Here is a 27,487-nt window from a genome sequence, read left to right as displayed (position 1 = left end):
TACTTCAAAGGAAAGTCTCTCTTGATTGTGAAATCCTGCCTTGCCCAGGCCAGGCCCCAAACCTCACCAGGGGGTTGGAGACTGCATTGTGTGAGGGCAGGCACAGCCATTTCAGGTGTGAGTGACCACTCCTCCCCCCCCCTCCTAGCACAGATGGCTCATCAAGAAATCCAGACTACACCCCAGCTCCCTTTGTGTCACTGTCTAGTGTGAGGTGCAACCAGCCCAACTGTCAAACTGAACCAGACAGGGAATCCACAAACAGGAAGAGTCACAGAAATGGTATAATCAAGAAAATGCTCACTTTCTAAAAGTGGCATTTTCAAACACACAATCTTAAAATCAACTTTATTAAAAGATGTATTTTTAAAATTGTGAGCTCAGAGACCCCAAACTCCTCATGTCCATCCGCTCCCAAAGGGAATCTACACTTTAATCAGATTGAAAGGTAGCCCCCATGTTAACCTATGAGAGGGACAGGCCTTGCAACAGTGAAAAACGAATTTAGCAATATTTCACTGTCAGGACATATAAAACACATTACTATATGTCCTACCTTAACCATACACTGCACCCTGCCCTTGGGGCTACCTAGGGCCTACCTTAGGAGTGCCTTACTCATAAGAAAAGGGAAGGTTTAGGCTTGGCAAGTGGGTACACTTGCCAAGTCAAATTTACAGTTAAAAACTGCACACACAGACACTTAAGTAGCAGGTCTGACACATGATTACAGAGCTACTTATGTGGGTGGCACAATCAGTTCTGCAGGCCCACTAATAGCATTTAATTTACAGGCCCTGGGGCACCTCTAGTTCACTGTACTAGGGACTTACTAATACATCAAATATGCCAATCATGGATAAACCAATTACATACATTTTGTAAAGGAGCACTTGCACTTTAGCACTGGTTAGCAGTGGTAAAGTGCTCAGAGTAACAAAAACAGCAAAATCAGAGTCCAGCACACATTCACAACCTGGGAAACAGAGGCAAAAAGTTAAGGGAGACCACGCCAAGTATGAAAAGTCTAACAACTCCCCTTGGGTCTCAACACAAAGCAACATTCTCTACAGTTTTTTGTGTCTGGGTTTCTACCCAACATTCTTCAGATGGCCATTCAGCATCTACGACCTGGTCTCCATTACAGCACCAGTCGTATGATTTAACCACTTCCACTGACAATGCCTCTCGTCCAAATAACAGTCCTATGAACTCCTTGGAAGGGCTTTTATCACTGGTACTTTTCCTTTCTCATAAGGTGGCACTTCACAGTATGGACCATTTTTTTTAACCTTTTAATGTATATTCTTAGATTTGTTATTAAGTGGTAGTTCCTCTTGTTTAACGCGCAGGTGCCATGTTGAATATATATTTTTTTTTTTACTGCGTCCAGGTGTTCTTTTAAAATATTCTGAGTTCTATGACGTAACTGAATGCACCTCATTTCTTCTACAAGACGCCTTGGCTGGACATGTGTCTGCAAAATTAGAAACTTGGTACCTTTTATAACCCCGTCCCTGCTCAGCCCCTTTGTGAACCATTCAAAACTTTTTCAACTTGAGTTCAATTTGAATTGCAGGGAAAAAAACCTTCCTAAGCTGGCAGCCAGGACTGCAATACTAAGCGATAAACAATCCTTTTTGACTGTTAACCCTTTGTACGCCACGGGCGTAATGGTTACGTCCGTGTACCAGCCCTTGGGTGAAGCGCTAACGCTCCCTCTGAGGCCCACCCCCCCCCCCAGGTCAGGGTTGGAAGGGGAATCACTTGTGAGGAAAAAGTGTTTTTGTCCAAATTTTGAGGTTTGCAAAGGATTCTGGGTAACAGAACCTGGTGAGAGCTCAACAAGTTACCTCATCTTGGATTGCCCTAGGTGTCTAGTTTTCAAAAATGCGCCGGTTTGGTAGGTTTCCCTTGGTACCGGCTGAGCTAGAAGCCAAAATCCACCCCTAGGCACTTTGCAAAAAAACAGCTCTGTTTTCTTTGGGAAAATGTGATGTGTTCATGTTGTGCTTTGGGGCATTTCCTATCGCGGGCGGTAGTCCTACCCACACAAGTGAGGTACCATTTTTATCGGGAGACTACAGGAAACACTGGGTGAAAGGACATTTGTGGCTCCTCTGAGATTCCAGAACTTTCTGTCACCGAAATGTGAGGAAAAAGTGTCTTGGATTCCCCTAGGTGTCTAGTTTTAAAAAAAAGTGCAGGTTTGGTAGGTTTCCCTTGGTGCCGACTGAGCTAGAGGCCAAAATCCACAGGCAGGCATTTTGCAAAAAACACATGAGATTTCAATGTAAAAATGTGACGTGTCCATGTTGCGTTTCCTGTCGCACGCATTAGGCCTACCCACGCAAGTGAGGTACCATTTTTATTGGGAGACCTGGGGGAACACAGAATAGCAAAACAAGTGTTATTGCCCCTTGCCTTTCTCTAAATTTTTTCCTTCCAAATGTAAGACAGTGTGTAAAAAAGACGTCTATTTGAGAAATGCCCGGTAAATCACATGCTAGTATTGGGATCCCGGAATTCAGAGATGTGCAAATAACCACTGTTCCTCAAGACCTTATCTTGTGCCCATTTTGGAAATACAAAGGTTTCCTTGATACCTATTTTTCACTCTTTATATTTCAGCAAATGAATTGCTGTATACCCGGTATACAATGAAAACCCATTGGAAGGTGCAGCTCATTTATTGGCTCTGGGTACCTAGGGTTCTTGATGAACCTATGAGCCCTATATATCCCCGCAACCAAAAGAATCCAACAGACGTTACGGTATATTGCTTTCACAAATCTGACATCACAGGAAAAAGGTACAGAGTAAAACGTGGAGAAAAATGGCTGTTTTTTTAATCTCAATTTCAATATTTTTTTTATTTCAGATGTTATTTTCTGTAGGAAAACCTTGCAGGATCTACATAAATGACCCCTTGCTAAATTCAGAATTGTGTCTACTTTTCAGACATGTTTTGCTTTCCAGGATCCAGCATTGGTTTCACACCCATTTCTGTCACTAACTGGAAGGAGGCTCAAAGCACAACAAATAGTAAAAATGGGGTATGTCCCAGTAAAATGCCAAAATTGTGTTGAGAAATGGGGTTTTCTGATTCAAGTCTGCCTGTTCCTGAAAGCTGGGAAGATGGTGATTTTAGCACCGCAAACCCTTTGTTGACACCATTTTCAGGGGAAAAACCACAAGCCTTCTTCTGCAGCTCTTTTTTCCCACTTAAAAAAAAAAAAAAAAAAAAAAATCTCTGTATTTTAGCTAATATGTTGGTCTCCTTCATGGGAACCCACAAAGTATCGGTACCTCTACAATCCCTAGGATGTTGGGAAAAAAGGACGCAAATTTGGCATGGGTAGCTTATGTAGACAAAAGGTTATGAGGGCCTAAGCCCGAACTGCCCCAAACAGCCAAAAAAAAGCTTGGCACCTGAGGGGGAAAAGGCCTGGCAGCGAAGGGGTTAATAACATTCAGAACCTGATAATGCTCTGTTTTTAGAGAAACAGAGACAGAAGAGCACAAGATCTCACAGTGCTTATAGAGCAGTGAGAAAATTAGCAACATTTCTCAGAAAAAAAATAAAACCTGTAGGAAATCCGCCTGCCTCAACATTATTCAGAAGTGTTTCAGGTTTTGAACGTGTATTTTTGAGGGCATGACTAAGGTGATTGCATCAACAAAGGATAGGAGCTGAAGTCAACATCTTGCTAATATACATCATTTAATTCCTAGACCGGGTCCCTCTGCCCATCCCCCATTTTGGCTCAGATTATTTGCTGCCTAGCCTTCGTATTTAGGTAGAGGCTCAGAAACCGGATGCCAAAGACTTATCATGGTTACTAAATAAAGCCGGTGACTATCATACTCTCCAAGCATCAATCAGTGATCCATATCCTTTGTAATAGTCAGCTCTAGCTCTGTGGGTGTGGGGGGCTCTTTATATAATATAAAGGCTTGCTTAAATGAAACTGAGAGGAAATGTTACATTGTAAAGCATTCTAGTCCAATAACAATGAATATAAAATATACTTTTTAAGGGGGGTTAAGTGTTCTACCATGCATTGTAGGATAAGAGGCAATGGACTATTTTCTTCAGATTCCTAGAAAATCTGGAAGGAATGCTTGAGAAAGGGAATGCTCAAGAAAAGAACTAAATACTTGAAGATAACTAAGCATTCATACTAGAATTAATGACCTTCATGATATATAAAATCTATTTTCTGGTGTTTAGAAGATTATTTATACACATCACTGTCACATTTAGGGGCTCAACGTCATCTCTTAGCTATGTGAACGTTTAAGGAGGATGTTATTTTAAACAACAGACAATGGCAAGATGGGTTGATATCTTTGATGAGATACATCGATGATTTGTTTCTGATCTGGCAGGGGCCTAGAAAAGTATTACAAAGGCATGCGAAAGCATTACACTTGGTAAATGAAACAACAAATTAACCTATACAATAGATTAACACAAGATACAAATTGTGAAGGCAAATGTTTGCAATAAAAGATTGAAAGTGGCAGACTACCTTGTATACTAACGCGACTGATAACCAACCTCTAGTTTTGCACAAAGGAAATAAAAACATTAAAGAAATATTCAGAAGAGACTTTACAAATCCGCAGATAAAAAATGTTGATCAAAAATTAAAAAATGGCAACTACCTCTGGCAAAAATTTTAATAATCGGTCAAATAAAATCAAAGGATGTTCAATACAGCAACTAAATAGATGTGAACAAGTCAGCAGTATGCAACCAGTGATCTGTTAACACCATGTATTGTATTTATTTGATCAAGTGCCCATGTGTAAACATTTATTTGGGTGAAACTACCGAAACTATATGAGTACTAGGGTGTCGCAAACAGGGAGGTTAATTTCAAATTGTGAGAGTTTACGAAGGGGGAAGGTGCCCTGGGGACACACTTGCACCCCTATGGAGGACCAAACAGTCAGAGGTATATATCACAGATGTTCGGTGGCAGATGTACACATAAATGCAAGCTAATAGCAGACATACTTCAGCAACTCTATGGTTAAATGTATGCCTTTCAGGCCACTTCTACAAGGGGAGGGAACAAGATAAAACAAATCATTACTTATAGGAATTAACAACGGCATGGTAGGAGATCAAAATAGAGAAGTGTTAATGGCTCCATTATCTCCTGAAAACATCAAGCAAAAGGATACCGGGGAGGGGAGAGGAACAGATGATCTCACAGCTGACTTATAAAGAGTATGGAAATGTGGTAACACCACATTTAATAACTGTTAGAAATTGGGTTGTTGGTTGTTTGGGGTGTAAGCTCTGGTCAAACTGCAACCACAATCGGTCAAGGTATGGAACATGCAAACCCCAACTTAACCTGTGTTCGCCCTCTAGTAGATTTGCACAGAGCGGTCAGTCTTAACTTGAAGACAGTGTGTAAAGTATTTGTGCAACACTTCAAACAGTAAAACAGTGAAAACACCACACAAAGATGACACCCACACCAAGTTAGAAAAATAGAACTTGAATTTATAAATACAACAAGACCAAAACAGCTCAAATCCAATACATAGAACTTGAATTATGAATTTTTAAAGGATAAGTTGTAAAACAGTGCTTAAGCAAGAAGCTCCAACCGGGGATATCTGGACACAATGGACTGGGACAAAGTCAAAAGTTTAGGCCAACTGCAATTATGCGCGGGTGAGCTACAGTGACCCAATTAGGCCCACGGAACCAAAGTAACTTAAATCCTGATTACAGAGCACTACATGAGTCCGATACACATCTGCATTGTGCAGCCAGGGTGGTGTATCAGTTCCGAGATGAGAGGAGGCTGTGGTGCGAGATCATGGTGTGTCGACGTTAAGGATTCTGTCGACAGGGTTTGCGATGCAAAGACCGGTGTGAAGGATGTGTTGCTCAGTCGTGATGATGCATTGGTTCCGATCCACGCAGTGGCAGTCATCGATGAGGGATGCGAGGACCTTGCACAAGGGAAAGGCTTCGGGCAGTGGTGGTTCTGAAGGCGATGCGCTGGTCACAACGTGCAGCTGTTGCGTCAGCTCCAACCAATACAGTAGAGGATGCACTGGCTCTTATTCACGCAACATTGGTGATGTGTTGGTTCTGCTCCCGCGGCAGAGGATGTGTCAGTTCCACTGGAGCAAACACCTCAAGCCCACTTCCATGGGTCCTCGGCTGGGGTGGCACCACTTGGCAGGACAGACTCACAGATGGCAGACTTCAGGTGCAGAAGCAGGGTGGCTGGAAGTCTCTTATTTCCCTGTGACTTCAGATCAAGAGGCCAGCCAACAAGCCCCTGTAACCACCCTGGATTCTTCAGTGGAGAGATGCAGATCCAATACTTTTCACTCCCAGGCAAAAGGACAGCAGGCACAAGTCAGCACAGAAAAGCAGGAGTCCAGCAAAACAGAAATCCAGCAGAGTGGCAGGCCTTTAGCAGCAAGGCAGTCCTTGTTCCTAGCAGAGTATCCATAGGTCCAGAAATGTACTGAAGTAGTGATGTCTGAGGTCTGGTATTTATACCTTGGTGCCCTGATTCTGGAAGTTGGGAGGCGCTTCTAGACTAGCTTTGAGGTGCATGGAATCCCCTTTCTCCTTTGCCCTGTCTCCAATCCGTCTGGAGTGATAATACAGGGTCGTTAAGTCCTTTGTGTGGGAGCAGGACGCAGTCTATTCAGGTGTTAGTTAGGCTGTGTCCAGCTCCTCCCTCCCATCCTGCCCAGGATGGCCCATTAAGTTACACCTAAGCTCCCACTGTGTGTGGCTGTCTAGGAGGAATACACAAAGCCCATCTGTCAAATACACCCAGTCATGTGACCACTGACAGGCTGCAGGCACCAAATGAGCAAGGCAAGAAAATGCCAACTTTGTAAAAGTGGCACTTTCAGAATTGCAATTTAAAAACTGACTTCCCCATAATTTAAGGTGTTAAACTGTGCTTCCAGAGACACCAAACACGAAGGGGTAATCTCTTCCCAGTTGGAAGCTAAACTTAGACGATGTAATAAGGCAACTCTGATGTTATTCTATCGGGGGGATTGGTCTTGCAGTAGTGAAAAATGAATTTAAGAGTTTTCTACAACCAGGACATGTAAAACTAAAAAGTACATGTCCTCATCTTTGAAAACATTGCACCCTGTCTTCTGGGCTGCCCAAGGCCTAATCTAAGGGGACATAAAAAGAGGAAGGTTTGGGCCTGGCCAAGGGTTTATTTTGTCAGTTCTAAATGCCAGTTTAAATTGCACACACAGGGTCTGCAATGACAGGCCTGAGACATGTTTTAAGTGCTACCTAAGCAGGTGGTGCAAGCAGTGCTGCAGGCCCACTAGTAGGATTTAATTTAGAGGCCTTGGGCACATGTTGTGCACTTTACTCGGGACTGATAGGTAAATTAAATATAGCAATGGGGGAATAAGCCAATATTACCATGTTATAAGGAGTGACCACGTGCACTTTAGCACTGGGTAGCAGTGGTAAAGTGCTCAGTGTCCTAAGGCCAACAAAAATAGGTCCAGCAAAAATGGAGGCAGAGAGGCAAAAAGTCTGGGGGAAGAATGCCATAAGGCTGACAGGTCTAACAATAACTTTATTTGAAGAGTTAGCTAGGAGGGGCTGCCTCCTTACTTCACTGATAAAAGCTATTGTTGGTTGTGATCACCAAACCAAACAAACCATCTGATGTGTGTTCCTCCTAAAGGCCTTCATCACTGCTTAACAGAGATATTAAAATCCTGCTTAAAATCTTAGTCAAGTGTATGACCTCAATTATTCATGCATTAGCAGTTAGGGTATCCCGGGATGCTCAATGGTGCACAACTAGAGAATCTTCTTTGACGCTGTTGTACGGCTGAGAGCTGGTGTAAGTGGTAGCTTTTTTTCTAGATGCCAAGAAGGCTTTTGATTTTGTGGGATGGGGCTAAGTCTTTGCAGTCCTAGAAAAAGATTTGATTGAAGAAAATTCAATTATGCTACACTAATACCACTATCAGAATTAGAAGTAATGCCTTTACAGCCAATTCAATCCCTGTTCAGAGAGTGATGAGGCAGGGCTTGCCTCTATACCCATGGTTGTATGCTATTGCCACTGAGATGCACCCTGGGGGAGCGATATGCTCAGAAGGGGCTAAGCTTTCTAGGCACTAAACAGATTGTCTCAGCATGTGTTCATGACCTCATATCATATATAAGGGACCCTGACATAAGTATCTTGCCTATTATTTTATGATACTCTGCTTTTGAATCTCATGATGAAAAATAAATTGCGACAAGTTTCAGATTTCTCCGCTCACAGATTCTACACAGCAATGTGCAATTGAGTTTCCTCTAAAGTTGGCCCAAGAATCAGTGAGGTATCTGTTGATGAGTAGGTGCTGGATTACTGTATTAAAGCTGCAGACATCTATAGTCAATTGATGCTGCCTGCATCAAGACCAAGGGATATATGGGCCCTGTTAAAGTTATATCTGTTATCTGCATCCCACATAAGTTAGAAATTGAAGTATAGGAACTGACAACAGTTAAGAAGGCACCAATTAATGTTGATTAACTGCTTCGTATCCATGTTGATTGATACAATACATGTGCCCTGTATGGTTGAAGCTGACGAGAACTGAGCAAAAGGTGGGAAAGACCAGCATAAATGTTTATACTGCCAGGATTATTGATGCAATGCAATGCCAGTGTCTGAATGTACTTTGTATAAGATGTAACTCTTGTTAAAAAAATAAATAAGTTTTGAACAGAAAATGTGCCTAGTCAGGAGCAAAAATGCATTGGCTGTCTACGTAGGTAAGACTGAATTAGCCCTGGAAATTGATAGCTCATTCTCTTATACCGAGTTTGCAACAGAAACCGACTCACATTGGCCCAATCCTTACTCTTAAGAAAGGCATGTAGAGCTACATAGAAGGTATAGGATATGAGCAAGGGCTATATATCAACCCAATTGATCCTTCGAACATCGAGTGCAGAGCAACTATTATTATATGGGGTGCCTTTGAGAGAAGAAATTGAGTGAACAAGTACACTGTCAGCTCCTTCTTTAACTCAGGAGACGAATGGGGCGAATCAGAGAGACAAAGATCACTTATTAGAGAGCCCGAGGCTGTTCACTAAGAAGGCATTATTTCCGAGTCATTCTAAAGATGGCCCAGTATTTGACTGTGGAGGACAGATTACTAGATTGCTAACTATGGTAGCCTAGTACACTGACCAATGAACAGGATGTGCACCAGATGGGTATACCAGCACTGGTCGTTCATGGTCAGGATGGTGTGGTGAAACCTCTTTTGCCCTTTAACGAGGATAGCGGCTGCATGGGTGACAGCTTACATTGGGGCCAGGATGTGTCAGGGAGCCTTGTGAGTAGGGAGCCCCCATCGTTAAGAATTAAAAGGGCAACAGCCTGATCACTGCACATAACTTGGGCTCAGGAAAGTGGAATTTCATGTCCCTTTAAAAAGTATTGAGAGTCCATATAGAAGTCTAGGGATTTGGCACACTTGTTAAGAAATGGGGGAGAGGTTTCTGTTTTATTTTCTGAGAGTAATGTCTGGATCTGAGAACTCATAAAAATGAATTATGAACCAACTGGCACTACTCACCTCAACAGCAGAAGGAGACTATTTCAATCAGAAACAAGCTACAGAAATGCTATGGGGTAGGACTAACAAGAACAGGGAGAAAAGCCATCAAATAAGGTGCAGGGAACTGAGACAGACAAGAACGACATTCAAACCTGAGCCAAGTGCTGACCCTAAGCCCACTCTACGATTTCATTGTACACATTAGATCTTCAATAGCACACAGCTGTCTGTGGGGGGCAAAACCTAAAAATGAAGGTCATATCAATTTGTATTTTACTTATGAAAAGCCAGATATAAAAATACAACAATCATATTCATGAACACCACTGGCATATTGGCCTAGCTCTGCAATTTCAAAACACTGAAGAATGGGTTCTTAAATAGCTGATCAGAGAGAATTTCAACCAGACAAACTGCCAGTGTTAAGGCTGCTTACTCTAATATCTGGGATAAAATCTAAACAGATTATGAGGATGAAGGATAATCTGTTATTCGGTGCTACCCTTTATAAACCTTCTATCAGGGACGAGCAAACAAAGCAATTTGATACTGGTATAAGATCAACAAACTACAAAATGTTTAGCTGGACTGCTTACAGGTGGTTTTAACTGTAAAATGTATGTGCATTATGTGACAATATTTGCAATTATGATTCAGTGGGATTATCTAGTGCACTGTGGGATCTCGGCTACTTCTAGGAGATCTTCCTTGTAAGTGCCTGGCAATAACAGAGCAAAACATTTGGAAAAGGTGGGGTCATTTTCCGAAACAAAAGGTGGATACTGTCTATGTGATGACGCGGGTCGCGGTTGGATCGGCGTCCCGCGTTTCGGGCGGCCGGTTCTGCTGTGGGCCACTTTTTGGGCTGCATCCTGCTTTTTGGGCCGCAGCTTGGTGTGGAAGTCCTCTGATCTTTTGAACCAAAGTGTTGTAATATATCTAGATGACATTCTGGCATATTCCCGTTATCCCAAACAACATACTAAGCATGTTCCTTAGGTTTTAGAAAGACTCTGACAAAACAATCTGTACTGTAAGCCTGAAAAATGTGAGTTCAACAAGACCGAGGTTCAATATCTTGGTTTCGGTATCAATCAAGCCGGCATCGCCATGGACCCAGAAAATGTATAAGCCATTCTTGACTGGCCTTCTCCTGCGTCTATTAAGGAGACTCAATGCTTTCTAGGGTTATCCAATTTTTGTAGACAATTTATAAAAGACTTTGCCCAACAAGAAAGTCATATAACCCAGACCATCAAAAAAGAAAACTTAAAGAAGGGTTTCATTTGGACAGAAGATGCAGAAAGGGCTTTTCAGAATCTTAAACGTGCCTTTACACAATCCCCAATATTACATCATCCTGACACTACTAAAAAATTCATAGTGGTCACTGATGCATCGGAAAGAGCCATTGGAGCCGTGTTACTTCAAAGACAAGACGACTATGGCTTGGAACATCCTGTCTTTTATATATCCCATGTGCCGTCAGATGCAGAACGCAACTATTCTGTGTTGGAAAGGGAACTGCTCACCTTAAAAGTGGCCTGCAAAGAACGGAGTAATTTTTTTATGGGTACTAAGGAGACATCTGAAATCAGAACTGATCATCGCAATTTACAATGCCTCCGTAGCTTTCAATTTCGAAAAAGTTGTCAAGCCAGATGGGTATTCTTTTTCAGTCGATATGATTTTGTAGTTACATACATACCTGGGTCCCAAAATGTTGTGGCAGATGCTTTATCCCGCTGATATCCGGAAAGCACGATTGCTTTTTCTCCACATATCATAGAACCTTGTCGAATAGATGGAGTCGTTCAGTAATTTCTTGACCGCGTGAAAAAAGAATATCAGAATTTACCTCTTGAAGAATGGAACGCTTTAAGTCCTCACTTACAAAAGAAGCAGGAATACTACTATCATCAAGACACCTTGTTTCTGCCTACTAAAAAAGAGTGCAAACAGAACCCTTGCAAATGTGTCACAACTCTGTTGCTGGACCTCGTGGAATTAAGAACACACAGGATCTGCTCCTTCGTTCCTTTTCGTGGCAGACTTTAAAGTCTGACGTTGAAACATATGTAAATGCTTGCCCAATCTGTGCTCAAACTAATATACCTCGAACTAAGCCAGCAGGTTTATTGATGCCCTTGCCTGTGCCATCTGTTTCGTGGCATATGTTGTCCACAGATTTTATATGTTCTCTGCCACCTTCTGTCATAATGGTAACTGTTGACTCATTTACCAAAATGGCTCATTTTACTGCCTTAAAGAAATTACCCACAGCCAAGAAAATGAGTCAAATCTTTCTACAGGACATATTCCGCCTGTATGGCCTTCCTCAAATAATAATTTCTGATCGAGAACCCCCTATATGTGTCCCGTTTTTGGAGATCTTTTTGTAAATGTTTACACATAGATGTGGCTCTATCATATGGATTCCATCCTCAGACCAATGGTCAAACGGAACATCTAAATCAAGGACTACAACAATATCTACGCTGTTTTTTTAATGCGACTCAAAGCAATTGGTCCTCGTATCTACCATTGGCTGAGTTTTCCTATAATAATACAGTCCACAGTGCAACAAGGACCACACCTTTTTGTTTGTACTTATCGTTTCCATCCTACGCCTTTTCCTAATATCACTCGTGAACACTCCACTGTCCCAGCAGTTACATCATTTGCTCGAAGTCTCTGCCATGTACAGGACACGATACCAATCTTTTAGCTACAAAACATTATATGAAGAAAGTAACTGATACTCAGCGTAGTCCTGCACTATCTTACCAGCCTAGGGATAAAGTATGGCTTTCTTCTAAGTTTCTGCTCCTTCGCTTGTCTCAGAATAACTTCAAGCCACGTTACTATGGAACTTTTAGAATTCTGCATGTGTTGAATCCAGTCTCTCTTCGACTTCGTCTACCACTCACTTGGAAAGTTTATCCAGTTTTTCATGTGTCTCAAATCAAACCTTTTGTTCCTGATCCCTACCATAGACATGCCCATTGTCCTCCTCCTCTATGAGGAACAGGAGATTTGTGATTCCTGCATTTTTCGGAATCGTCTTCAGGTCTTGGTTCACTGGAAAGGATATCCCATTTGTGATTGTTCTTGGGAGGATGCTTCCTCTGTCCATGCTCCCCGCATGGTCTGCAAATTTTTTCAGCATTTTCCAAACAAACCTGGGGTTCTGGGGGGGTACGTACAGTGATGCCGCGGAGACCAGCGGCGTCCCCCTCGTGGGCCACGGTCAGATCGGTGCTCTGCGTTTCGGGTGGCTGATTGTGCCGCGGGCTGCTTTTTGGGCCGCAAATACTTTCTGGGCCGCGCCGTGGTCTGGAAGTCCTCTCCTGGGGTCTGGGTCACGCTGCGCTCATTCAAGGCCCCCATAGTTTTGCTCACCTGCTTTCTGGATTTCTTTTTTCTTCTTTTCTTTTTCTTTTCCTTTTTTCTCCTTACTTGGCCATATCTTCTTCTTCCCAGGAGTCTCTGTTTCCTTCCCTGGATGCTTTGCTTACCACCTTTTCTACTCTGGCTATTTTTCCATTCACCTGTATGTGGCTTTTCTCAATCCAAGATGGTGTTTTTAGCGCTTCCTGCATGTCACTTCCTGTTTGTCAATATATAAGCTCAGAAGGTCTTCTGTTCCATGGCCTGCAAACACTTCCGTCCTGGTGGTGCTCCTCGCTCCTGCTTCCCGTGATTTGAGCCTATCCTGTTTTTGCCTGCAATTTTTGTTGTTCCTGATTAGTTATTTTTTCTCAGTTTTTTCCTTTTGCCTCTTTTCAGGAGGTCCTGTGATCTGAGTTTTTTTTTCCCAATATTGTTTTTTTTCCTTGGTGACTCCTTCTGAAGGTTACGGCCTGCTAGGCGTTATACTGTCAGCAGCACCGTGGCTACTGGAAAGGGTCGCCCCTACGTTGGCCAATCCAGAACAAACAAGAAACCAGATGGTGCTCCGAGACTGGCAGATTGCAGCGGTAAGAAGCGTGCATACCGTGACAGTCTAGGGCAGATGCCCAAGAGATGCTCTGCATGCCTTTGGCAAGAGCAATCATGTCCTTCCTTTCTTCTCTCTCTTTAGGCCCTCCTCAGAAGTTTGAGGTGCCCGAAACAATGCCTTGCTTTTAGTCAGTGCTTCATATCACAGTTCTACCATTTCTAAACGTTGTAAATCAAACAAATGGGTGGTATTACGATCATCAAATGTAAGGGTCTTTTATTTACTACTGACATTGGATTGATCAGAGGCTGATAGAGTGTTTTTTGGATATGAATTTGGTACCCACAGGCCACAACAAGGTTGAACAAACAGCATTTACTTCACTATCCGAACTTCCCAGCGGCATAAAATAAAACAGACATATTCAACAGAATACAACAACTGTAATTCCGGAGACAATGAAGAGGACCAACAGGTGACCGTGACTCGGAATTTCAAGTTAAAATTATACATTTCATAGCATTTCACTCTCTTGCCAATCAGAGATTAAAAAAAAAATGGTAGCTGCGAATCTGCTGAAAGAAATCACCATTATGAGTTCTACTCTAGTTTTCCCACATTTTAGTTTGCAGGCAGTGAGTATTTTTTAATGATCCCAAATTGTACAAAGTCATGGGTAACATGCAGTTTTTTCATAGTTTTCCGGAAGTTATCAATTCGAAGCGAATATGAAAAGCAATATATATGCTTCAATTACACGAAAGAGAACCAGTTAACGGGGATGTCCTTTTACAGTCAAGAACAAACTCTTCCTAAGTTTTCCAATGGGTACGTTTTGCTGCATCAGCAAATTGTTGAAATGTTTTTAAGTTGATAAGAAGCGGCACAATCAAAAATGACAGAAACAAACAAGTTGGAAAGAAAAAGGAAAGAGAAAAATGAGGAAGTCAATGAATGATCAGGAAAATGCAAAAGGGAAGAAAAGAAAAATGAAGGACAATGTGTACAAATAAAAAGATGTAAGAAAGAAGTAGTTGGCAAAGAAAATGCAAAATACTGGAGTAAAAAGGCAGACTCGGATAGTTGGACACGGAGGCAGAATCGGGTTATTGTACAGATAAGGAAGGGTCTTTGGGAAATAGCAAGATTTAAGATGCGCATAAAGCCAAAGATGTACCTGGAAAGGGTATTTGTTCTGGCAAGGAATAATCCCACCATCATTCTTTACGATCTCCACACACTTGATTTTTGTAACATCAACAGACCCCTTTTTGCTTTTTTTCTGTTTAAAAGAGAAGAAAATGGGAATTAATATACGGACAATGTAAGAGTGTTATTTTGAAGTAACTATTTCCTTATAATAGCAACTTATTCTAAGAATAAATATACTCTTAAGAAATTCAAGTGTGGCGTGGGTAGGATCTTGGCAACAGTTCTGAAACTGATGCTGACCAATAGCTAGTATCCACTGTGTCTGGATGTTCTCCTCTCACCCTAATGACTGTACAACCTAGAATCTAAAAGATTTACAAATAACATAACACAATGCAATAACAGTGGCATTTATAAGAATGTACTAGTAATTATACACCATATGACTACATTCATCATGAGTGTGCAGTACAAGTGTTTGCTGGTTCTGACAAGGAACAATCTTCCATAGCATCTCAGATCTGGTGCCTGAAACTACAAGGGGAAGAAGGATTGCCATGCTGGAACTCTCTTCTGCATCCAAAAGACTAGTCTCTAAAGGACAGCTCCTGCTGCATACTGGGAACTACAGCCTTGAGGACTTTGCCTTGCTTCTTAAAGGAATAAGGATTGGACTCCCTGAAAGCATCAGGTTAACAGAGCTTCCCTGCACCATCTTCTACAAGAGGTCCCCAGCGTGGAGTGTGCCCAGTGGACTTTTAAGGATTTGGCCAAGTGCATTGTGGAAATTGTGGTTCCAAACTTTCAAAGACCATCTCAGAGTCTCTAGGCCCCTGGATATATTTTTGGACACTTTGAGCCCTCAAGGGGAACTTTAGGAAGAAGTTTGAGAAGTTTTGAGTAACTTTAGGATAAAGCTCCATGAGTGGACCGACCACATGCCGAGAATCAAGCCAAGTACCTTAAACTGCGACCCGGCCTGAATTTCAGGTTTGTCCTGCTAAAATCTGCAGAGCTCTAGACTTTCAGGAGTTGAATGGGGCCTTGCAGAAAAGCAAATAGATGACATTGCATCAAAATCGGCTAGCTGGTGAGGACTGCATGACCAATAGAAAAATCCTTCAGAAAAATGTTCAAGTCCGAAGGTACAATTTTGACCGAGGCCTTAGTGTATCTGAGCAGAGCAGTATTTTGGTTGGCCTCAAATTGTGACTTGGTCCCTGACTAGCACAACCAGATGTCCCCAGTTGGAGCTATTGGATTTTATGCACTAGAACGTACAATTGTTGATTTAATGTTTAAAAATTCACATCTCTGGTTCCCTATATTGGATTTTTGTAGTTTTGGTCAAATTGTAAAGATAAAAATATTTCCTATTTTTATAAACTGGCTTGGGATTTTTATTGTGATTTGTGTCTCACTTAATTACTACATTTGGTGTTTTTAAATGCTTTGCATACCTGTCTCCTAAGTTAAACCTGCCTGCTCGCAGTCAGCTACCAAGGGTTGAGCCAGAGGCTAATGTATTGAGACCTTGACTGGAACTTATTTTGGGGTGGGGGCCTTGTTGCTAGTGGTAGGTGCAAATTTATCCTTACTAATTATCCACCTTCCAACAGTATCAAACATCTTGTATTATTAAACCCTCACTGATTCCAATGAAGGATTTATCAATACATGCACACAGAGGGCACCTGAAAGGTGCCCCCTGAAAAACCTACCAACCGCTGGTGTGCTGGCTGACTAGTCTAAATTACCCTGCCGCCAACAAACTTGTTTGTGACCCCCAAGGTGAGAGTCTCCGCTCTAGGGCGGTCAGAAACAAAGCCTGCTCTGGCATGGGTGTTAACACACTGTTCCCAAAAGGGTGGCCTGTAAAATCTGCATTCAAGGTAGGGGGCTTCAAAGAGCTCACTGCCCTTGGTATGCAGATTTGGTTTCCCTCAGAGGAAATGCCGAACCCCCTGACCCAGTGACCATTTGGACAAGTGGAAAATGTAGTAGTCAGAGTGGCGTGTCCATCCTCAGGTCATTTCCACACCTGAGGTGATGAGGACTCAAAGTTTAAAAGTCTGACATCTTGGTGATGGCAGAACTAGGAACGCTGGGATAGTGTTATGCCAACTTCCCACAAGAAGTGGTCATATTGGGGGCATAGTGACCCCAGGGGTAAGTAGACTATTGGCTACTACCCTGCATTCCCCTAACACTCCTAAATTCAGTATTTAGCAGAGCCCCTGGAACCAGAAAATCAGATCCTGCAGACCTGAAAGAAGAAGAAAGACTCTGAAGAGATGCAAAAGCTAGAACTGAAGATCAGTGATGGATTCTGCACCAACCCTGCCAGCCTGCCTGCTAACTTTGACAATCGTGCCAAAGACGCCTCAACCTGCAGCTGCTTGTGCCTCCAAAAGCCAGGGAGGACTGCAAGTCTTCACCCAGGAATCAGGAACTCCTGTGAAACAGTGGAGTTGCTTGGAGGCACCCAAGACCTGAGAGGATCCCGGACCGCCAAAGCCTGACAGAAGACAGCACTACCGCACCTGTGTCTCCTAGCTCAAGTTGAAGTGGGACATGGTGTCAGTGTGGTTCCCAGGCCCTCCACAGACGAAGCCCTCCTTGAATCCACCCACTGTTGACTTTCGATTTGCCTGCAGCCTCTTTCTGCAGGCCCCACTCCACAGCGACCACCTCCTGTGACAGAAATCTGACAGACCACTGCACCTCTGCACCTGGTCGCCCAAGACCAAAGAGAAGAGGACCAAAGGCGTCCCTAGGTCCCTGAGTCTCGTGAGACCGGAGCTCACCTGTTGGTTTGGTAAGACTGGACCCCCAGGCCATGCCTGCAGCCTCTTTCTACAGGCCCCTCTCTACCACAACTGCTTCCAGTGGCAGAAACCCTACAGTCCAAAACACCTCTTCACCAGGCCGCCCTAAGCAAGAATGCCTTCATCAATATTTTTTAGACAGCGTTTTCTGCAATATAGCACTTTTTTATTTTCAATTATGCTACACTGGAGCTAGCGCTACAATATAATATGGCTAAAAAACACTGGAAAAGTCAATAGGTCTCACATTGTCGAGACCTACTGGCTTTGCCAATGCTTGGTATGGAATGCCATATGGTAAGTTATAAGTATTTATATAGTGTTTACAACAGCTGAAATGCTAATGTTATAGAAAGGAGAATGCCCTTGCCAACGTGTTACTGTGTCCAGATTTAGAAGCATTTTAGGACCATACAAAAACTGTGAAAATGTGCCATATAAAACCGCTACACGTAACATAAGTTGTAGGTAGACAGAAAAATCCAATAGGTTACAGATTTTATAACAGTGATGTTTTAGGGTATGTGTTACTTTGGGTGGAATGGTTACAAAAGAACCAAAAAAGCACTCCTGACTGACTGTTTAGCAGTAAAATACAGCAATAATTGGTGTTTAGTGGGCTTCCTAGACCTTTTGAGACCTCTGCTACTGCACCTGCTGCAACATTCAAATCATGGCCCTAGTGCCTGCAAGGCAACTGTGCTTGTGACTACTTGCCCAGCAGCAACATATGGAAATAATCAGAATTTAGTGGGTTTCCTAGAGCTTTTGGTCCAGTGCCACTACTTCTGCTGCACCATTCAAATCATGGCCCTAATGCATGCAAGGTAACTACGCTTGTGACTGCTTGTTTTGCGGAAACATATAGCAATAATCGGTATTCAGTGGGTTTCCCAGAACCTTAAGCCCCTGTGCCACTGCACCTGCTGCAACATCCAAGTCATGGCCCTAGTGCCTGCAAGGTAACTGCGCTTGTGACTGCTTGTTCAGTGGCAACATATAGCAATAATCAGTGTTCAGTGGGTTTCCTTGAGCTTTTGGTCCCTGTGTCACTGCATTTGCTGCACCATCCAAATCTTGGCCCTAGTGCCTGCGAGGTAACAGGAGTAAATTGTTTATATCCAGTAATGTATGCGTTACAAGAAAGGCTCAGTTGCAGACGGAATAAATAATTATTTTGTAGGTAAACATAAACACAAAAGCTTTCATAAAAAGTGCCTTTAAACTTATCCAACTCTCCAAAACGAGTTGCTACAGATGTCATAAATAAAGCATATGCTTTACACATCAAAGTGAAAACCAAGCATTGTTAAATTGTGTTACACTGTTACTGGCTCTTTCCTGTGAAAAGATCATATCCTGTGTTTGACAGTGAATAGGTCATGAACAGTGTAAATTGCCCAAGATCACCATATGTAGGGCTGACGCTGAGACTGAAATGCGGTTTTGTACTTTGTTCTTAAAAAGGCAGTTTCGCAAGTTAATTGGACTCACCAAAGAAGAAGAATTTTGCAAAAAAAATTCAAATGTTTTGTGCAAATGAAGCGTGAGATACCTTTTGAGATGGTTATGTCTAAAATAAAAAAACAAATGGGCACAGACAGACTCCATTGAGAAAGTATGCTGCATTCCTCTTCCCTATAAACACTTTCACTTTGAAGTCAGCAGAAAGCAAACTAACCAGGTTCCCATGGAAACACAGCTTGACATTTGAACTTTGTCTCTGAATGCCCAGAAAACGTGATGAGATTTAAAGTTCTGTTGACAGAAAAGGAGTTTGTGTTAGTATTCAGTGAACATGGCTTTCTCTTCGGGTGGGACGGACTGAAATTGGACAGCCCAAAGCAAATAAAGCCATCAAATGGGAAGCAAGAAAACGTGAGTTACATACCATAAAGCCAATGGCAAGTGATGGGCAGAATGTATCCCCGGATCAACTTTCTGAAACTCCCCAAGATGTCTTTCCCATACGACACAGCTGCGCTTTATGGTAGGCTGTGGCCCAAAAACCACTTACACTAAAATAGGGTGTTTTCCTTTGACTCTATACTTGTAAGAACATTCGAGCCAAAGGTTCATGAAACTATGTACTCCTAATTATTGGTTCCAAAACCTCCACTTAATACCGTTTACAAAATTGATCCCAACATTAATTAAGGGGATATGACACTATGGTGTAAAGTAAAACTCAGATAATGATTTAATTTTGATAATAATGTATTGAAAGGTGCTTGAAATGGATTATTCTAGCATCTAAAACTATTTATTAGGCTTTCAAATTTTATTTTTCACCATTATTTTTTAGGCTTTTCATTTATGTGACACTCTTGTACAGTTAATCTAATGGATCAGTTGTCATAAATAGACTTAAAATTAACCAGACCAAAAAGTTAAGCTAAGATCCTCACCAACCATTTCTGACTTTGAACCTCAGTCTCAAGCAATGGATCAGCTACCTAAAAGTGGGAGGTTTTAGGGACCGTAGGTAAGTATATAACCAGTAACTTAATAGCAAATATCAAGGAATTCTACAGTAGATAATGAAGGTTTAAGAATCTATACACAGCATCTATTCTAATAAGTTCATTTGGCACAGAACACCTTTTAACCATTATCATTTCACCCCAAGATTGAGTATGCAGACAAATAACATTATTGCACTCTCTAACTTAATTGAATGAATGTTAGAGCAGCATTCATTCTCAATTTAAAACAGAATTAATAACTCAGTACAGAAATAAAAGCTCCATAGATATTATACTGCCATCTTAGATTCACCTAAATGAGGAAGAAAATCTTTTTAGGTGGCTTGACTGAACAGATGTATCCAAGGCGAACTGTTACACATTCTTTGAAAGATGCACAGAATAGGATTTGCCTTCACTCAGAGGAGCACTGTTCACTCATCTCTTGCTATTAGCTACTTAGGCGGTCATTCTGACCGCGGCGGTCGGCGGGCGCCGCCCGCCAAGCGGTTCCCGCCGAAAGACCGCGGCGGCCATTCCGGCTTTCCCGCTGGGCCGGCGGGCGACCGCCAGAAGACCGCCAGCCGGCCCAGCGGGAAAGCCCCTTCAACAATGAAGCCGGCTCCGAATGGAGCCGGCGGAGTTGAAGGGGTGCGACGGGTTCAGTGGCACCCGTCGCGATTTTCAGTGTCTGCAAAGCAAACACTGAAAATCTTTATGGGGCCCTGTCAGGGGGGCCCCTGCACTGCCCATGCCAGCGGCATGGGCAGTGCAGGGGCCCCCAGGGGCCCCACGACACCCATTCCCGCCATCCTGTTCCTGGCGGTAATTACCGCCAGGAACAGGATGGCGGGAAGGGGGTCGGAATCCCTGCAAGCAGCGCCGCCATGGCGGATTCCCTGGGCCGGCGGGAAACCGGCGGGAAACCGGCGGGAAACCGGCGGGAAACCGCCGGCTCCCCTTTTCTGACCGCGGCTTTACCGCCGCGGTCAGAATCGCCCAGGAAGCACCGCCAGCCTGTTGGCGGTGCTTCTGCTGCCCTCCGCCCTGGCGGTCATGGACCGCCAGGGTCGGAATGACCCCCTTAGTGTATCACTAAGCCTCTCAGGAAGTGCTTCCATTGGACTATATGAGGGACTATTTTAAACCAGAAAAGTACACGCAATCATCACGCTATTTGCCATATTCAATTATTTATCCTTTGACTGCATTATTTATAGAAAACAATCCGGTTTTGCTCACTTTTTCCCCTTCATTGGCAAAGCCAATATGGCAGACTTTAATGTGATAAACAGCTTTTGTGCATGCAACAAATGTAAACATCATTTGTGATGTTTGTTTTTAAATGCAAAGGGACATTAATGCAAGACCTACTTGTTTTGCGAGTAGCAAACCTCCAACTTTGCTAGAATACAGCTGCTTCTCTTATTCTTCTAGACAATACCACAGAGTGTCCTTGGCATCATTCCATGGGCCTGAAAATCTAGACCCTTCTTTGTGAGAGTTGAGAGACCAGCCATAAACAATTGGTTTAGAGCAGGTCACTTTAGTCTCATCTCCACTGATACTCTTCTATGATCTGACTGGGAAAGACAACCTGTTAACATGTTCCTCACTGAATGACCAACGTAATCTGAAACAAACCTCAGATTACAGCAGAGGATTGATTCACACAGAATTGCTACTGGTTCGAAGACACCTTACCTGACCCATGGTTTGGAGACACACCTAGCACACCCACCCTGACGTACAGTTCTTGAGGTGCAATTTTGTATATTTTGTTAGTGGTAATGGATGTTCACTGCTTCAGGCAGGTAGCTCCCCTTTCACCGCTGCCTCGACTCCAGGTGCCCAGGTTTTGGTTCTGAAATTACTTCTTTTTTTCCCCTCTCCCCCGGCCCTTGCCGCTGCATCCCCGCGGCCCCGCCCTCCCCCTCTACTTCAGTTTTTCGTTTTCACACAGCTGCGTCCCTGCGGCCCCGCCCCCCTGCTCTCCCATTCGTTGTCTCCCCTCCCTCCTCCCTGCTGCCACTCCCTCCCACCTCCCCTCTTATGACAGCCACGGCGCGGTAGGCAGAGCGACCCTTGACCATGCTTCAGGCAGGTCGCTCCCCTTTCACCTCTGCCTCGACTCCAGGTGCCCAGGTTTTGGTTATGAAATGACTTATTTTTTTCCCGATCCCCCGGCCCTTGCCGCTCCGTCCCACCCCCCCCCCCTCCCTCCACTTCAGTTTTTCATTTTCCCACTGCTGCGTCCCTGCGGCCCCGCCCCCCTGCTCTCCCATTCGCTGTCTCCCCTCCCTCCTCCCTGCTGCCACTCTCTCCCACCTCCCCTCTTATGGCGGCCGCGGTGCGGCCGCGCGCAGCGGACGCGCCTAATGAAAGCCCGTCCGTGCCCAGACCGCGCCCAGTGCCAGTCCCCCTGACCCTCGCGCCCCCCACACCACCAATCACCGCTACACAGCCAATGACCTCCACGCCCTCAATCCAGGACGCTCCTCCACCTGCTTCCAGTCCACTCCGAAGCACACCAAAGGACCCTTCTCCGGCAGAGCCTGCAACTTCACCTGTACCCTAACCACCAAGCTCCGACACAGAGCTGCAGACAACCACCTCAGCTGCATTCTGCTCAACATCCGCTCCGTCCGCAAGCACGCAATCAAACTATGGGACCTACTGACCTCATCATCACCCGACGTTGCATTTCTCACCGAAACCTGGATGAATTTGGCCTCGGAACCAGACATAGCCATAGCCATACCTGAAGGTTACAAGCTCACTAGAAGAGACTGCACCAAAAAACCAGGAGGAGGAATCGCAATAGTCAACAAAAGCACGATCAGAGTCTCCACCAGCTCCCACGACACCATCAACTCTGCCGAGCACCTCCATTTCAAATTCCAAGTCAACGACAACACCACCCTCAGAGGAACACTGGTCTACAGACTACCGGGCCCCCGACCTCACTTCTGCGATGACATCGCAGACATCATCAGCGCCCAAGCCCTCACCTCAACTGACTACATCCTCCTCGGCGACCTGAACTTCCACCTAGAAAACAACAAAGATATCAACACCACCAACCTACTCGACCACCTCGCCAACCTAGGCCTCAAGCAACTCGTCACGTCGCCCACTCACACCGCAGGACACACACTCGACCCCATCTTCTCAGCCAGCAACCACGTCTCCTTCAGCCACACCACCGAGCTCCACTGGACCGACCATCGCTGCATCCATTTCTCCTTTCAGAAGCCGGTCACTCACCACCTCACCACTCAACCCCCCCGCCGCTATTGGAACAGAATCTCGACAGAACAGCTGATCTCCACCCTCGCCCAGGCACCTCCTCCTAGGACCCGGGACCCCAACTCAGCTGCCACCAACCTGCATCAATGGATAGACGACTGCGCCAACACTCTTGCGCCACTCAAACAACCCTCGGACATCCACCACAGATCCAAGGCCAGCTGGTTCACCCCGACCTACAGGCCTCCAAACGGGAATGCCGAAAAATGGAGAAGACCTGGCGCCTTGTACCTACCAAATCCAACCACATCGCCCTCAAGACTACCATCCGCACGCATCACCAGCTGAAACGCACCACCAAAAGAACCTACTACAAAAGCCGCATAGACACCAACGCTCACAACAGCAGAGAGCTCTTCGGCATCATCAAAGAACTCTCCAACCCCAGGCCCTGCTCCTACGACCCCCCGCCGTCACAGGAGCTCTGCAACTCCCTCGCCACTTACTTCCGTCGGAAGATCAAAGACCTCCACAACAGCTTCAAACCCCAGACCCACCAACCACAGACAGCCACGAACCCAACGCACCAAGCAATGTTAACCCTCTGTGCGCCTGGACCCACGTCAACAATGAAGACAACATCAATACCATGGCCTCCATCCACTCCAGCTCCCCCTCGGACCCCTGCCCACACCAGATCTTCAACATAGCCAGCGACATCATCGCCCCCCATCTCCGCACCATCAACAGCTCCTTCGAGACAGCCACCTTCCCGGAGAGCTGGAAACACGCCGACGTCAACGCCCTGTTGAAGAAACCCAAGGCGGGCCCAGATGACCCCAAAAACTACTGGCCCATCTCCCTCCTCCCCTTCCCAGCAAAAGTCATTGAGAAAATCGTGAACAGCCAACTATACCGCTTCCTGGAAGACAGCAAAGCGCTCAATACCTCCCAATCTGGATTTCGCAAGAACCAAAGCACTGAGACCGCACTCATTGCTGCTACAGATGACATCAGGACCATGCTCGACAAAGGCGAAACCGCAGCACTCATCCTCCTGGACCTCTCCGCAGCCTTCGACACCGTTTGTCACCACACCTTTGGAACACGCCTCCACAACGCCGGGATCCGCTGCAAGGCCCTCGAATGGATCTCCTCATTCCTCTCCGGCAGAACCCAGAGAGTCCGCCTTCCACCTTACCTGTCCGAATACTCCAAAACCATCAGTGGCGTCCCCCAGGGATCCTCCCTCAGCTCAACACTCTTCAAATTTTACATGGCTCCTCTCGCCAACATCGCAAGATCCCACCACATCAACTTAGTATCCTATGCAGACGACACCCGGCTGATCATCTCCCTCACGAAAAACCCTACAACAGCAAGAAACAACCTCCACAATGGACTACACGCCATCGCAAACTGGATGGAATCAAGCAGCCTAAAATTAAACACACACAAAACAGAGATCCTCATCTTCGGCAGCAACCCCTCCGCTTAGAACGATTCCTGGTGGCCTACCTCCCTAGGAGCCGCACCCACACCCACCACCCAAGTACAAAACCTGGGAATCACCTTGGACACAGCACTCAGCATGACTCAGCAGGTCAACGCAGTCTCCTCTTCCTGCTACAACACCCTTTGCATGCTCCACAAGATTTTCAAGTGGATTCCCATCGCCACTAGAAAGACTGTCACCCACGCCCTGGTCAGCAGCCGACTGGACTATGGCAACGCACTCTATGCAGGAACCACGGCCAAACTACAAACAAAAATGCAACGTATCCAAAACGCCTCCGCCCGACTCATCCTCGACATCCCACGCAGCCACCACATCTCTGCCCACCTCAGAGACCTACACTGGCTACCCGTATTGAAGAGGATTACCTTCAAACTACTCACCCACGCACACAAAGCCCTCCACAACACAGGCCCAGCCTACCTCAACGACAGACTCACGTTCCACACTCACGTCTGCCAGCTCCGCTCCGCTCCGCCATCCTCGCCCTCGCCTCCGTCCCCCGCATTCGCCACACCACCGCCGGAGGAAAATCCTTCTCTCACCTCGCCGCCAAGACCTGGAACTCCCTACCGCTCCACCTACGCCAGACCCAGGACCTCCTGACTTTCAGGAAACGCCTCAAAACATGGCTATTCGACCAGTAGCTCCCCCCGCGCCTTGAGACCCTAACAGGTGAGTAGCACGCTTTAGAAATTTCGTGATTGATTGATTGATTGAATTTGATAAAAGCCATATCAGATATTAACACATACTCTTGATTAATTAATGCTGTTTTAAATTCATGCATATGTCACGGGGTATGTGCACTACAGGTCGGGACAGTCTGATACCCCATAAAAAAACCTCCCCTCCTTTTTGGCTTCTTTCTTTAGTTGAGGTTTACACTATTTTTAAAAATCTCAGCTGTATTCTACAATTTTTCTGCCAATTTCTAATCATTCCAGTCACACATTTCAGTTCCCTTTTTGAAGGGATCAGTTTTAGTTTTCGCTCATACACACTTCCTGTTTACCAGCCACCCGCACTGAAAAAAATGAATGGCATCTATTCTCTTGAGAGTTGTCATGTGCACTAATGTCCCTGCAGAAAAGAAACAGTACAAGCGCTTCCGAGTCCACAACAGGAACACCAACCTTCCGCCTGCTTTTGTCCATACATTCAACTTTAATTTTGTAGATAGTGCATAGAAAAACCGCCCTCGCTACCAGTTGTAGTGGGAGCTGCACAGTCAAAAACCAAGTGCAAACGAACAAAACAGAAAATAAAACAAAGATTGATAGAATCAAGGACAGGATAAAATGTTTGCCTCAGAAGAGAAAAAACTCACATTTACTTAAATTAATCTCAGGGAGAAAAGGAAGCTCTTAGCAGGGTCAGGCTCTAGAAAGCCCTATTGGAGAATCTGGAGACCTCCACACACTACTGCCCGTTTCTCTCTGAAATTCCCAGTGATATAGAGACTGTGGTCCAGATAAGAGGGCTTACTGAGGGCAACTTCCTTGAAGGCTCTGTGCCTTAATCTGAAATTATCAAAAAGAACAAATGATGGACTGAATGCAGAACAATGCAAACATTGACCCCCAGTCACAGATCTGAGTTTAATCCACTGTTTTTTGCTCAGAATGCCATCCCAGTTGAGATCCAGTCATATGCAAATCAGTCTTGACCCTACTCCTCATGGGAACGGTCCAGCCCAGCCCAAACTACCAGGCTAGGTCTGCCCTGGACTAGAAACAAGCATCTTGGGACAGATTTTGAGGTATCACCCCTCATCAGTCAGGCTAGCTTGAATCCATTGGCATAGTGAGCACCGAACCCAGGTCTGGGCATACCCTTTCCACTTAGGGCGACAAAAGCAAAAAAAACAGATGATGGATGGAATGCTGAACAATGCAAACATTCATCCCAGTCATAGATCTGGGTTTAATCCATACTCTTCCCACCTAGGACGTGGGTCGCAGGCTCACTGCACCACTGGGTTCAAGCTAGCCTCGCTGTTGAGGGGTGATACACCAAAGGCGGTCCCAGGATGCTTGTTTCGGGTCCAGGGAGGGCCTTCCCTGGCAGTTCGGGCTGGACTGTTCCCATGAGGAACAGGGTTAAGACTGATTTGCATATGGTTGGTTCCTAACTGGGGTGGTGTGGTGGGCAGAAAAACAATGGATTAAGTCCATATCTTTGTGACTGGGGGTGAACATTTGCATTGTTCAGCATTCTGTCCATTATCTGATGTTTTGCCTTAAATTGAAATTATGGCAAAGGCAGGGGAAGAGCCACTGAAGAAAAATTAATAAAGGTGTCATGTGGGCTCATTTCCTATAACCCATCATGAGCAGTGCAGTCACAACTAAAAACACACAATGTGCATTCATTTGCTTTTTTAGATTTTGGAGAAGGGGCACAAATGTTTTAGACTATCATTATGAGAAAATAAGCCAAAGAGATAGATTTTAGAGGTAGCTTCACATATTCTTATTCTGACAAAGAGAGATCTCATTAAACTGCATGAACAGTTGGGGACATTTAGCCATCTTTGAGTGGGGGTCTCTTGTGGCAAGCACCCAGAGCTGATGAGTTTGGCCCATTGTGGATCTCCTTGAATGTCTAGAACAGGACATGTGAAGTAGGAGGAGATGTTAGACTAGGCCAAAAACATGTGTTATAGTGATCTGCTGGATGGTGCTGAACTGATAGGAAAAAACCATGCAATTGAATGCTCTAGAGC

The 27,487-nt window shown here is 44.7% G+C and overlaps 1 protein-coding gene across 3 annotated transcripts in view; it reads right to left on the bottom strand.

Annotated features, from left to right (window-relative positions):
* Positions 1–27,487, bottom strand: part of TEC (tec protein tyrosine kinase) — a 495,677-nt gene that overhangs the window by 206,366 nt on the left and 261,824 nt on the right. For all 3 annotated transcript variants that reach the window (XM_069201615.1, XM_069201617.1, XM_069201620.1), the window contains one exon: positions 14,727–14,831. In XM_069201615.1, coding sequence (XP_069057716.1) covers positions 14,727–14,831 — 105 coding nt within the window. The remainder of the gene's footprint in view (positions 1–14,726; positions 14,832–27,487) is intronic.

This window comes from Pleurodeles waltl, chromosome 1_2 (genome assembly GCF_031143425.1).
Source record: "Pleurodeles waltl isolate 20211129_DDA chromosome 1_2, aPleWal1.hap1.20221129, whole genome shotgun sequence".
Taxonomy (NCBI): domain Eukaryota; kingdom Metazoa; phylum Chordata; class Amphibia; order Caudata; family Salamandridae; genus Pleurodeles; species Pleurodeles waltl.
The sequence above is the reverse complement of the archived record's forward strand: the minus strand, read 5'-3'. Positions and strand labels throughout refer to the sequence as shown.